Source organism: Oncorhynchus clarkii, chromosome 3, assembly GCF_045791955.1.
Source record: "Oncorhynchus clarkii lewisi isolate Uvic-CL-2024 chromosome 3, UVic_Ocla_1.0, whole genome shotgun sequence".
Lineage (NCBI taxonomy): Eukaryota > Metazoa > Chordata > Actinopteri > Salmoniformes > Salmonidae > Oncorhynchus > Oncorhynchus clarkii.
This window is the reverse complement of record NC_092149.1, coordinates 56,182,357-56,197,146: the sequence shown is the minus strand read 5'-3', so window position 1 is coordinate 56,197,146 and position 14,790 is coordinate 56,182,357. Positions and strand designations below refer to the sequence as shown.

At 43.4% G+C, this 14,790-nt stretch overlaps 1 protein-coding gene across 3 annotated transcripts in view; it reads right to left on the bottom strand.

Annotated features, from left to right (window-relative positions):
• Positions 1–5,398: 5,398 nt before the first annotated feature.
• Positions 5,399–14,790, bottom strand: part of LOC139399458 (ATP-binding cassette sub-family C member 4-like) — a 56,764-nt gene continuing 47,372 nt past the window's right edge. The window contains exons 27-31 of one of the 3 annotated variants that reach the window (XR_011632076.1): positions 13,898–14,379; positions 13,633–13,805; positions 13,199–13,304; positions 9,253–9,387; positions 5,399–7,754 (exon numbers count right to left, since the gene is read on the bottom strand). Coding sequence is in view for 2 of the 3 variants with exons in the window: in XM_071144876.1 (XP_071000977.1) it covers positions 7,659–7,754; positions 9,253–9,387; positions 13,181–13,304; positions 13,633–13,805; positions 14,290–14,379 (618 nt within the window). In the remaining variant the exon portion in view is untranslated. Of the gene's footprint in view, positions 7,755–9,252; positions 9,388–13,180; positions 13,305–13,632; positions 13,806–13,897; positions 14,380–14,790 lie in introns of all 3 variants that reach the window. The other 2 variants (XM_071144876.1, XM_071144884.1) reach the window with 2 other exon arrangements.

Sequence of the window (14,790 nt, the reverse complement as noted above, 5' to 3'; positions counted from 1 at the left end):
CTGTGACTGTAATACGTGTCAGATTATCTAGCTTGCAGTCCATCTGTATTACTGTTTCAGATTCACTCAGACGCATTATAAAGACATAAGGCTGATATCACACCTTCCTGTGTGTGAGCATTCTGTGACAGCTGTTTCAGCAGATAGCGTCACGATAATCTAACAATGTCACGGTATTAAATACATATCACATTTCCAGTGACAAGACTGCCAGATCAAAGCAAGTGACTAAATACCTTATGCAAAATAAACTTTTGTGAAAAGCACAACTGTTCATTTGCATGAACAATGTGCGATTTCCTTTTTGGAATAGCATAACGTGAAAATAAGAATATGAGAAATCCTATGAGAAGAGATACAAAACAACAAACGGAAGTTGTTTGAGCAATTGCAGTGCAACACGAAACAGCCCAGTTAGTATACTCTGTCCCACTTTATCAGGCATCTAGACCATTGTCCATGGGGAGTTAACTTTAGACTGACTGTTTACTGGCTGAAAGACTAGGCATGCATCTGAAGCCACACAGGCAAGATAATGTATCCCAGGCCACAAAAGCAGACGAATCACTGTGCATTAAGACTGACTATACAAAAGGTTAACAATGGCTTGCATAAACACCATTTAGAACTGTTCACATGGCATTGAAGAGATGGGCGTCGACTCAGTATTGCAGCAAAGCCGGCGCATTGTGCTGAGGTGAAAAGAAGTCTAATGAACAGGAAGCCTTATTTGAGAGAGCTGACAGTGACCATACAACGGCGCCATTGTGGGCCTGCCACCAACCCTGTGGGTCTCTACATTAGGAAAAATGATGAGAAAGTAAGCCCAAAAGACACACTGGGCCCTTGGACTGACGTAAACGGAGGCCAACAATAACAGGGAACACAAGCTGTCTGCACCTTTACCCAATGCTGCACGTTTACATGCACAGAACATCACCACTCATGGTCCTGATTAAAAGGCCCTGGACAGATGGAACTTTGTAGTAAATTTTGAAAGATTTACCAGCAAAACCTTTCATTTTAAAAGCAAGTTAAAATACATTTCACACTTTTAAAGTAATATATAGTTTAACAGGGAACACTTGTAGACTGTCACACATATACACACACATGTGCCCATGTGTATGCGTGCACACACACACACACACACACACACACACACACACACACACACACACACACGCGCGCGCGCACATGCACACACACCCTGCCTCAAGCTCCATCAATCTTCTACAAAAGGATGACATCACCAATAAGCATTCCCTCAAGCTTTCAGCAATAAGTAACGTTATTTACTGATGAGATAAGCCCTCCCTATTGTCTAGCCCTCCACTTTGCTCTCCTCTCTCGCAGCGGACAAATCAGACAGCATTTTGCTAAGGTGACGGAGCATGCACAGGATTCAGAGCTAAAGCACACAAAGGGTTTCCTATTTGGTGGCCTTTCACATGGCCACAGGCTTAGCCAGTTCAAAGCAACAAGACCAGGTAGAGATCATTGCCACTCTAAAACCGTTTGTTTTTCCAAAGTATCTTCCTCTTTTTTTACACCGTATAATAAGGCTCACTTTGTATGTGATGTTTTAAATTCATAGTCGCTACTTCATGAAGCTAGTTTGGGGAAAAGTATGAAACTCACAATTGAGTGAGTATTGTGACCTCTCAAATTTTGTACAGATCACATATTTATTTTAAATAAATGATGCATTCCTGGAATTTCATAACTATGCATTACAAAGTGGTATTGATTACAAAATGTGGTGGCTGCATCTGATTCATTTCCATGAAATTGCGATGAAAAATGACTCATCTTGATTTGACAGATAGGCTCTCTCCAAAGACAGTTTAGGGTAATAGAGCATACAGCAGCCAAGAGAGCCTACCTTTGCACTTCAGACAAGTACACATGTCACCTAGCTATATAATTGGAGGTGTAACTAGTATCCCGGTCTTAGTAAGGTCAGGTAGGGGTGAGGAGGAAACTGCTGAGACAGCATGGTATGCCTAATAGAAAGGGAAGTGATGACAAACTGGCATAAACAATAAATAGTCAGCGTTTGTGTTAATGGAAGCGTTTGTGTTCATGTCAAACCTTTCAAGTTTTCAACCTTTTGGATTCTATTCCCTTATATACAAGACGAATACAAAACATGCTGATTAAAAGTGTTGGGGTGAAGACTAACCATTTTAGTTACAAAGATTTGAGAGGAAATTGAGAAAGTTAAGTCACACAGTTCTCCCAGTTTTTCAGTGCCACTTGAGTTTAACTTTTACAGGGAAAATAAAACAAGAATGTGTGGTAATAACTCTAGTCTAACAGACAGGAATCGACACGGGGAAAAACCAAACATTTTTAACAAGATATAATGCCACCTCGTATCATATTTCATCCAGTGTCAGAGCAAGTCTCTTAAAAGGTGCCATTTGTTGTTTGTTTTTCGGAGCAGTACATAGACAGTCATGAAAGGCCTTGGGAACTTATCAGATATTCAGTTTGCTGGCGCTTTAGAAAAGCTAAACACACAGTCTCAGGGGAATCCCTCAAGACTCCCAATCTCTCCCCCATGTCACCAGGGAAGAACAAAGCCCCCATAGTCATTTCTCCTAATTTCACTACAGCCTGTCAAAATCCTGTTTTCCTTTTCTCCCTCTCTTCAACAAGTACTTTATGCTGGGATCAGTCAAGTCTGAGCCGCCCACAAAAACCAGCGGCTCTCGCTACGTCGTCTTTCAGCACAAAGTTTGACACAACAACTCCCTGCCATTCACTTCCCTACACCATGCAATTTGCTTCCATTTGTCAAACAGCAGTATCCCTCACAAAAGAAAATGCTGGCACAATAAAAAGTTACAAATACATTGTCCCATCAATCCAAAATGGCCACGTGACTAGCTCTTTATTAGCCCTAACAAAACAACTTCCCACAATTTGCAGTACTTTCTCTTGTTATGGATACTTCTTGTTACATTATGTTCTCACTCAATTGATAATGAAACACCTTTTCACAGAATAGAATGTCTTACACCTCTTTAAAATCAGGAACCACCATATCATGTCTCTTAAAATGCAGACGGGCTGACTGACACAGTCTGAATTCATCCATCATGTCATTCATTGCCTCCTCATTGTGCTGACTCTGATTTTGTATTTGATTTCTTTTGGATTAACTTCATTGTGTGGCCGGATAGGTTTCTCTTCCTGTTGCTCAGAAGGCTATTATTTATTAGAGCTACATCAGCACTACGTTGACAGCATTGCTATTTCCCACCTATTCAGATATGTCTTAAAAAATTCCCCTATTATGTGAAACGTGGAAGGTATCAGGTTAATAATACTTATTGTGCCAACTTTGTTGTTGCCATTCTCGCGGCGGACGTTATCGAGGGGCGAGCATAGGGATATACGCTGACTGTAATTGTAGATTGTGCCCCGAGTATTCCTATTGTGGCGGGTGGTGTGCGCTGCAGTCCCAGAAAGGTTGTGAATGCTGTCAACGCTGTGTCAGGTGTATTAGCACCTCGGAGAGCCAGGCTGCTCCAGCTGCTGTGCGCCGAAGCCCTCCCAGGGCCCTGGCCACCAGCCTGACACCAGACACAAAGTAATCACAGATCACAGCGTTTAATCACTGAAACAAGCACTCCAGAGGATCGCAGTGTCAATATCCCACTCTCTCATTATCTGTTTGGATTGCACATCCACACTGTCAGATAAACAGAGTGGAAAATTAAGATTAAAAATATGGAAATTTCATTTCAGGCAGCCGGCTCCTCTCACTGGCCCATTATGCTATTGATTACCTCGGAATTCAATTTCTGTTTCAATGTAAACTTTAATCTATTCGCAACCCAACAATTCAACTCCCCTGGGTCTATTTGAGAGTAAGTAACCATTTAATATGACGGAGGCTGAAAATTCACTGCCGTTAATGAATTGTGTAAATCAGTCAGCTTTAAAAGCACCTAATGGCCTGCAGTTCACGAACTCACCATCTCGGCTCCTTTCTAGAGCCTACTTAAACAAGGCTAAATACTGCCATTTAGACATAACTATTTACTGACACCCCTCTCCAAATCTGGGATGATTACGGCTCTCAGTTTGAGGAGAGTCAAGTACCTCTCCTAATTTGAAGAGATAATAGTATATTTAAATTATAACATATTTGGTTACGTTCCTTGATGATTAAAATAAAAGGTAAAAACTAAGAATGTTTAATTGTGAAAATGTTGTTCAACTATGTGTATGGTTTGACCTTGTACCACTTACAGCCTGTTGGGGGTGTCAGGGCTAAGACCGCTCGACACAGCTGCTAACTACGGGTAAGGTACCTGAGGTGAAACGACATTCACACAACTTAAGATTTGGATTTATCTAAAGAAAAGTACAAGGTTATGTATGACAGGTTGTACACTGAACAAAAATAAACACAACATGCAACAATTTCACTGAGTTACAGTTCATATATGGAAATCAGTCAATTGAAGTTAATTCATTAAGCCCTAATCTATGGATTTCACAACTGGGAATACAGATATGCATCTGTAGGTGGGGGCGTGGATCAGAAAACCAGGCAATATCTGGTGACCACCATTTACCTCATGAAGCGCGACACATCTCCTTCGCATAGAGTTGATCAGGCTGTTGATTGTGGCGTGTGTAATGTTGTCCAACTGCTCTTAAAATGGCTGTGCCAAGTTGCTGGAACTGGGACACGCTTTCGTACACATCGATCCAGAGCATCCCAAACATGCTAAATAGGTGGTGACATGTCTGGTGAGTATGCAGGCCATGGGAAGAACTGGGACATTTTCAGCTTCCAGGAATGGTGTACAGATCCTTGAGACATTGGACCGTGCATTACCATGCAGAACATGAGATGACATGACAATGGGCCTCAGGATCTCATCACGGTATCTCTGTGCATTCAAATTGCCATTGATGAAATATAATTGTAACGCCAACGCTACCATGGGACATTCTGTTTACAACGTTGACATCAGCAAACTGCTCGCCCACACAATGCCATACACGTGGTCTGCGGTTGTGAGGCCGGTTGAACGTACTGCCAAATTCTCTAAAACATTGGAGGCGGCTTATGGTAGAGAAAAATTACGTTCACTTGCAACAGCTCTGGTGGACATTCTTGCAGTCAGCTTGCCAATTGCACACTCCCTCAAAACATGAGACATCTGTGGCATTGTGTTGTGCGACTTAACTGCACATTTTAGATTGGCCGTGTATTGCCCCCAGCACAAGGTGCACCTGTGTAATGATCATGCTGTGTAATCGGCTTGTTGATATGCCACAACTGTCAGGTGGATTGATTATCTTGTCAAAGGTGAAATGCTCACTAACAGGAATGTAAACAAATTTGTGCACCAACATTTGGAGAAATAAGCTTTTTGTGCGTATGGGAAATTTCTGGGATCTTTTATTTCAGCTCATTAAAACATGGGACCAAGACTGTACATGTTGCGTTTATATTTTTGTTCAGTATATTGACTCATGGCAAGATCATAAAAAAAGCTAAGGCAATACTCATTGTCTAAGAATTCAACTAATACAGTTTTTATTCGTTGGATTACATTCATATTGCATCTTTAACGGTCATATGATGTCTTGATTTTTTGCACGGCTTTATTGATCAAGTTTAAGAGTCAATCATCTGATTGGTTGTAGTCCCACAAACTGAAACAGTGGATCAATGGTTATAGTTCCAGAACCGCATACATACAACATAAGCAGCGTACGTAGCTCAGATGATCAGAGCAGGAAAAAACATGTCGACAGTACACACAATGATTCTCTTCAAAAGCATTCATGCCTTTCGCATCATTTCATAAGCTCTTTGAGCGGTCATCTAGTATACATGCTAACACACAATCCAACTACTTCTGACCTGCTTTTCATCCACAGCTTTATTCCAAAAACAGAGGTAGCAATAGTCATTCTACTCAGAGTGCAAGAAGACCAAATCTGGTCTTAAAAAGACAAATCAATGAAAACAGTGCAATTACAAAGGATCGATATTCTGATCAAGGCACAATGATTATTGAAAACAATAAGATGTGGATCCTATTTTTTTTTGAAAGTACAAAATCAAATTTGACTTAAAACTATTAACTTACTGGTCAAACCCACTGTCAGCTAGGTAGGTTTTACTCGGAATAACCTAAAATGTGTATCCAACCAGTATAAACTACTGTTTTTTTTTACACCAGTAAACACTCCACACCCCTAAATCTTTACATGCAACCAAATGCAGGATTGTGAATAATCCTACCCCAGGGGCCATGCAACATACATACAAAAACAAATATTGCAAAACAATCAATACAACACAACCAGTCATTTGTTTTTAATAAAGGCACAAATTGCTTCAAACAATTGCTCCTGGGCAGTTATGGACCCATAGCCTATGTATGCTGATCACGTGACACCACAGCTCCCAGAGTGCTGGGGAATTTCTTCTTCTTCTCCTGATTGTAACCAGGTAAAACTCCAGAACCTAGTTATAGCAGGGACCTTAAGGGTTGCCCTATTGCCTGGGGCAAGTGAACTGAGCAGTCGGGCAAGTTGAGCTTGCTCTAAAGTCGCCCCAGGTGATTTTTTAAAACTGAAAACAACAAGAATGTAAGGAATTCCAGTAGGCTAAGCCTAAAACTAATATTTCGTGTTTATCCCTATTGTTTAAGTGAAAGGCAGACGATATGGAATTTATGGCAGTTAGGAAAGTTGAGCCTTCTCTTTGGCTGTTCCATTAGGCAGGGGATTTTGATTTGAAAACAACCAAACTTATCTCGCGTCGTGATACGATTTGCCCAACTTTAGTCCTCCCCTATTCAGCTCCCGTCACCCCCAAACGTTCCCCTGCCCACTGCTTCTCACCGCTTTCCTTCCATTGGAAACGCTGTAGGGTAGGCCCAGGGATTGAAATGGCCACTGCCCCCCCTCCCCCCCCCCCCCCACAAAAAAAAGTTCCATTCCAAATTTGATCATATTCACAATTTCTCTTAACACAAATAAATTGGCTTAGGCTGTGAACGTTACCACTTCATTTCCCCAAGCCAGATGGGACAGGTCGCATAGAGGCTGGGCCTACAGTTGCTCAGACTGATACAGCATGTCAGATCACTAATGTTTAGGTGTAGGCTGCTACAATGTTTCTGTAAAGAGGTTTTGCTTGGGTCTGTCAGGAGTGAGTTCTTACCCTGTTTGCTAAAATAATATCCGAGTCTATAGACGTGCGTCATGCCCAATTCGTGTGCCCTGTGATTTTCATGAATCTGACAGGTCAACACCCACACAGCACTCTGATGAGAAGGACATAGTGTGCGAATTGACAGATTAGGAGGCAAGGCTGGTGAGTCTAACAAAAACACACAAAAAAAAACTGTAGGCCTACTTTGTCCCTGTTTCAACACTTTTGCGTATTTAAAAGAATATATTAACCCAAACCATAACTGGTGGGGCGCTGCCCCATATAATTGAAAAGTGCTAAAGCAAAACGCCTGATCGCCACACCTTTGCCAGCGGTGTTAAAGAAGGCATTGTGAAATCAAGAGCTGGATAATATTTGGTACAGTGTGTGAGGCATCCTCATGGTGTGGCCAGCACAGAGGGCCACATTACAGGGGTGAAAAGGTCAGACAACGGTGTCACAGGGCCGTCTCAAAGATGACACAGCTCCCCTCGGACGGGCTCAGGTCCGTCAGTCCGTTGATCACATTGGGATGGCTTTTGTTCATGTGAACCTGAAAGGGTATAAGGAGAGCAGAGTCACACAGATTCTACTGTAGCTTGTCGTTTGAGGTAGAATCTGTGAATGGCTGATTTAGGATGGATCTCAGACTGGATTGAGGAATTTGTCTCCCACAGGAGCACGCAAAGTGGTAATTTTGGTCTCGTAAGAACTTTGAAATTCTTTGGCGATAATCACAACAATAACGTAGACTTCAAACACACTGGTTCCTTACGGACTATGCGGTTTAACATGACACTTTATCACAGATACAAGATCTAAAGCAAAATGATCTCCATACATACAAAACACTCATTCAAAATGGCTATTGAAATACTGTTGTTTTCCGCAGAGAGCCAAAAGGTGTCCTTTTATCTAGTTCCAGCCGGGCACAAAGAGGCTATGACAAACCAAGTATTTTGGCAACATGAATGCACACGCAGAGGGGAAAACAGGTGAAAACGGTTAGCCACAATATCAGATACACTCCCAACTCAGGGATTGTCATTCTGCTCAGACAAAAGGAACGAGAGGTTGGTATCAGATGATTTAATGTATTTAAACCTTGACTGACAACTATAGAAAGTTCACACTCGGTTTGTGAGACGTCTCAGTATTTAATAAGTGGTGCTAGAGAGCGGTTCTGGGAGTTGGAGTAATCTGATCTGGAGAGAGCAGCCCACAATAAAGAAAGGAGACGTAAGGGTCTGAACAATGTCTCTACCAATCCGCCACTGTGCAGGAGAAGACGATACCAAATAATACGACAGTGTGCTGAGTCTTTGAAATCAGTATTTTACCCATTTCAGTCTGTGGCTGGGGAGATACAGTTCTCCTGATAAATTTGTACCAGGGACAGAGAGAAAATGAAATGATGCCTACTTTTTCTTATTTCACAAAGACCTGTTTGAAGTTGCAATATCGTATCTGTAGTCCCTGACAGATGCACATAAAAATGGAATTGAACGATGAATAGCTACCCAGCCCTTATCTGGAGAGTGGCTGAAGGGGAAATACATCACAAATGAATTTCAAAGCAAAAAATATATATAAGGATGTGCTCTATTACAGTAATCCCCATAGGAAGTTTATCCCAAATCGAGACAAAGTTAAAACCCAATATTTCAAAATAGATAAAGAGCAAAGAAAGCTGCTTTTCTAGAATGATCTCTGAAATGATTTCAAAATTACATTTTTGGAAATAGATTACACGGACGATTCATTAGATAATATCAGAGTCGTGTAAAATGACAAAAGGGACATTTTTCGCATGAAATTAAAACTTATGGTATAGAATATAGAAATGCAGCTACATAAATAGCATTACACACATTCAGTACAAATATTCACAGAACTCCCTTGTGTGTACGACTGACTGTTGTTTTGGGCAAAGGGACGCCAGTTGTTATAAGACGTGTGTTATAAGGATTAGGGTGACTGTAGCTGTGTGCACTCAGAGTGCTGACTGAGTTAGGACAAAGGAGGAGGGCGGGGTTGGTTGGGTCGGTTACCTGTTTGGCTGCATGGAGCAGGGAGGCTGCCTCTGCCTTGCCTGTCTGCTGGACCATCTGGTAGAACACTCCTTCCTGGTTCTGAAGCAGAACGTAGGGCTCATCGTATTCCTGGATCCTCCCAGCATCTAGAACCTGCAATCAGACACAGGAGAGAGTAGTAGGGCGTGAGCCACATAGCCTATATACTTTAATACTTAAAAACTAGCCTTTCAGCTGTTTCACTGGTGAGTGATCCGCACAAGACAATAGAGGTCGAGTGAGAAACAGTAGTTCTCTGCTGTCTCGGGAACCATCCATTTCATGTGACTCACGCCAACAACAAACACCAGGGCTTGTTATTGCCTGACGGGGCTGTAGCTGCTGTGAACGTGTGCGCTGACAGTGTCAGACAGAAGATCAGGCCTAAGCAAGGTTATCCATGCATTTATCCATGCATGCATTTCAGCACCGCAAGGGTGGTCCTCAACTGTGTCAAAGGCAACAATCACACCTTCAGCACGCTTCAGAAAATTACCATCGTGTCTCTGTCATCACATGCAATGTAAAACAGGCAAAGAATAGCTCTTATTTAAGGAGCTCCATAAAGGCCTAGCATTACATTCGGTCTCCCTTTCAAAGGAGTGAGATCTTCTGAAAATAGGCAAAGCCCACTCTGTTACATCTTAAGCCACATTTTGGAACAGTAACACATAGCATTGTGTGAACAACAGAACACTGTATTTCTCTACCTTAGCTAGCTTCGTAGAACATATGCAGGCCAAAGAGTTTCCCACTCAAGAAAACTCTCTCATTCATCAGGGGTGTCGCTTAATCATTTGGACGAGGCAATTCAGGTGGGTCCCAAGTCTGTTCTATCAAACAGCGTGACAATCTGGGGGCGTTTGACACGGGGACAGGTGTGGAAACGTTCCCGCTGTGTGACATTTGGCTTTTCCTCTTGCCCATCTCAACAGCCATTTACCGGGTCAGCCAGTGTCCTGGAGGACAGGAAACAAATGCTGCCACAAATGGCACTAATTGGCACCTCTGCAGGCAGTGGGCTGGAAGAGGCCAAAGATCAACTGGCACGAGGGCATGGGGGGCACGGGCTGGCCTGGTCACCTCTCAGTCTCTGCCCACCTGGCCCCACTAAGAGGGGGTGAGATTAGGGAGTAATGGGGCCGGCTGTTACTTAGAGCTAAACTCTTAGTACTTCACTGACTGGGCTGGTTGTAAAGTCTGACCCTGATCTATTCTTAGATACTGTACTGTAGAGGCCTTGACAGGTCTAAAAAAGTTGGACCCGTTCCAAAATGGACCTGGGGCTTCCCCATCCGGACCCGGTATGCATAAATGAATTCAGTAAATATAGAGACCCGTTCCCGAACGGACCCGGGGACAACTAGACCCGTTCCGTAAAGATCTGGTCCGATCCAGACCCGTTCCGATCCGAGTGAGGGAGCAACAGAAAAGTCCAATTGTAAGCTACCTTATTAACCAGAGCTGAGAAAGTGCGAGGGAGATGAGGTACAGAGAGGTGATGCTCCACCAGGGGCTGTGCTGTGTGTGTAGGCTACTGTAAGTGACATAGGGAGGAGGGAGAGTGACGGCAACCAACAAAGCTGACTTGCGCTATAGTAGACTAATAGCTAGGTTATTTATCATCCAATATGATTACGTAGCACCCGTCTTGACTGCATCAAACTGCGAGAAGTTAAGCTAATTGAGGCTGCATACACGCTCTCGTCCTATACAGTTACAAACAACTCCATTCAGAATATAAAGTAGCAGCCTACTTTTTGGCTCTAGGTCTTTGTAGCCTATCCTTCTCCTTTAACTTTTAATTCCATCACTTTAAATCCATCTTCCATTGATTATATATATATACAGTGCCTTGCGAAAGTATTCGGCCCCCTTGAACTTTGCGACCTTTTGCCACATTTCAGGCTTCAAACATAAAGATATAAAACCGTATTTTTTTGTGAAGAATCAACAACAAGTGGGACACAATCATGAAGTGGAACGACATTTATTGGATATTTCAAACTTTTTTAACAAATCAAAAACTGAAAAATTGGGCGTGCAAAATTATTCAGCCCCCTTAAGTTAATACTTTGTAGCGCCACCTTTTGCTGCGATTACAGCTGTAAGTCGCTTGGGGTATGTCTCTATCAGTTTTGCACATCGAGAGACTGACATTTTTTCCCATTCCTCCTTGCAAAACAGCTCGAGCTCAGTGAGGTTGGATGGAGAGCATTTGTGAACAGCAGTTTTCAGGTCTTTCCACAGATTCTCGATTGGATTCAGGTCTGGACTTTGACTTGGCCATTCTAACACCTGGATATGTTTATTTTTGAACCATTCCATTGTAGATTTTGCTTTATGTTTTGGATCATTGTCTTGTTGGAAGACAAATCTCCGTCCCAGTCTCAGGTCTTTTGCAGACTCCATCAGGTTTTCTTCCAGAATGGTCCTGTATTTGGCTCCATCCATCTTCCCATCAATTTTAACCATCTTCCCTGTCCCTGCTGAAGAAAAGCAGGCCCAAACCATGATGCTGCCACCACCATGTTTGACAGTGGGGATGGTGTGTTCAGCTGTGTTGCTTTTACGCCAAACATAACGTTTTGCATTGTTGCCAAAAAGTTCAATTTTGGTTTCATCTGACCAGAGCACCTTCTTCCACATGTTTGGTGTGTCTCCCAGGTGGCCTGTGGTAAACTTTAAACAACACTTTTTATGGATATCTTTAAGAAATGGCTTTCTTCTTGCCACTCTTCCATAAAGGCCAGATTTGTGCAATATACAACTGATTGTTGTCCTATGGACAGAGTCTCCCACCTCAGCTGTAGATCTCTGCAGTTCATCCAGAGTGATCATGGGCCTCTTGGCTGCATCTCTGATCAGTCTTCTCCTTGTATGAGCTGAAAGTTTAGAGGGACGGCCAGGTCTTGGTAGATTTGCAGTGGTCTGATACTCCTTCCATTTCAATATTATCGCTTGCACAGTGCTCCTTGGGATGTTTAAAGCTTGGGAAATATTTTTGTATCCAAATCCGGCTTTAAACTTCTTCACAACAGTATCTCGGACCTGCCTGGTGTGTTCCTTGTTCTTCATGATCCTCTCTGCGCTTTTAACGGACCTCTGAGACTATCACAGTGCAGGTGCATTTATACGGAGACTTGATTACACACAGGTGGATTGTATTTATCATCATTAGTCATTTAGGTCAACATTGGATCATTCATCGATCCTCACTGAACTTCTGGAGAGAGTTTGCTGCACTGAAAGTAAAGGGGCTGAATAATTTTGCACGCCCAATTGTTCATTTTTTGATTTGTTAAAAAAGTTTGAAATATCCAATAAATGTCGTTCCACTTCATGATTGTTTCCCACTTGTTGTTGATTCTTCACAAAAAAATACAGTTTTATATCTTTATGTTTGAAGCCTGAAATGTGGCAAAAGGTCGCAAAGTTCAAGGGGGCCGAATACTTTCGCAAGGCACTGCATATATATATATATAATCCATTGATTAAATATCTCAAACCTTTTTCCCCACACGGAGGTTCTATGACTGTAGCCTATTGTCGCTTTGATGACTTATGATTGGCCAACAACAACAAGTTACATGTAAAAAGAGTCTCTCCCTCTCCCCGTCGCGGTCGGATCTGCATGGGTCTCTCCGGACAAGTCAGTTAAAATTACACATACCCGAGACCCATAACAATCATATCAGATCTGACCTAGTACAGTGAAATTATTTAGAATTCTGGATCCGGACCGGCTCGGTTTCCGGATCGGGTCTCGGGTACAGGTGGATCCGTGAAGATCTCTACTGTATAGTAGGAAGCAGAAATATGTGCAAGCTTTTTCATATTGAGTGTTCTGTGAATGGCTCAGTGAAGAAAATGTGCACACACAGTGCTAGCCACATGGTTACTTAACACTGGAGGGAGGCCTCACCAGGATCCGGTCACAGTCGATGATAGTGTTGAGTCGGTGGGCGATGGTGAGCACAGTACACTCCCTGAACTTCTCCCGGATGGTCTGCTGGATAAGGCCGTCGGTTCTAAAGGAGCAGGGGAAGAGAATACCTCAGCATCCATGCAGAAACAATACATTCTTCCTACACACCCCTGGGCAGGGATTTTACTTTACACATCAAAACAATGGCTAATCCTTAGCCAGGTATGTGCAGCTGTACTAAAGTAAAATGGGATAGAGTTACATTGTCAGAGAACCAGGGGCCATACCTTTATTCATCAAGGTGTTAAACCTTGATATTTTGACCTCTATATTATGTGTTTGTCCTAAAATTGGAATATACTGATGTATGGGACTGAGTTACAACACTACAATGACAACTAGCACAAATATGTGGGTCAAAGTGTTCTCACCTGGGGTCCACGTTAGCGGTGGCCTCGTCAATGATGAGGATTTTGTTCCGTCTGAGGATGGCCCTGGCCAGACAGACTAGCTGCCTCTGACCCACGCTGAAGTTGGAGCCCGACTCAGCCAGCATGGTCTCCAGCCTCCCAGGCAGCTCCTCCACCACGGTCCTCAGCTGCACCTGCAGGGAGAGGAGAGGAAGCAGGGACCCTCCATTACCCCTGTAGAAAGGCCTCCCGGGGGGGTATCTTAAAAAAAACATCCAACACACACCCATTAACCGGCTGGCACAATGCAGGGCCAGGTCCACTGATGACCTTGGCCACCGCTCCCTTGTGACCAGCCTCTTGCTTTAATCCAGGCCAGCAAACCCATTGAGGAGCGGGGAGACTGGGGAGCAGGAGCTGGAGCCCTTCACTGTGGGGGAACCCTGCCTTCATCCTCTAGTGCCTAACTGGCAAACGCAGCACAACACATCTCCCCAGCACTTTGAATGGCTCCCAGTTACAAGCCGCACATTGAGCTGGGCCCCACGGCCCTAATGGGATTTCCCCTCCATGACTTGTGGCGAGCAGGGAGGCTGAATGGCAGCATTGTGGAGGGGGACAGAGGGATCCCCCCATGGGCCTCTGAGGGGGAAGCATTCAGAGCCCAAGCTGGAGTACCTCTCCCAGTGCATTCCACAGGTCCTCGTCTGTGTGCTGGCTGAAAGGGTCCAGATTCTTCCTCATGGTGCCCGTGAAGAGAACCGGGTCCTGCATGGGGACGGATGGATATAGAAAGAGAAGGCCATGGCCAGTTAGGATAATGACGAGGGGGAGACTTTTGAAGAGGGTTAAGACAGGCTGTATAGAGTGGCGCTATGTGTGAGGGAGAGGTGTTCACAATGGGGCCTGCAATGCCACACTCAGGAGCCCGATTCAACACTCGGCTCCGGCCCACTAGCCAACGCTAAGTTGATCTTTTTACTTTGGAAAACCGTAGCTTGTGCTGTGGTCTTGTTTGAGAGCAGAGGATCTGTATAGAGGTTGTCTGGACATAGAAAAGGTGCCTGTAAATCACCAAACATTTCTCAAATTACCTAAAAAGGTCAACTATAGTCATGAACGTTTAAATCTCTCAAATATATATATATATATAAATAATAAATACAAATTCACAATGTT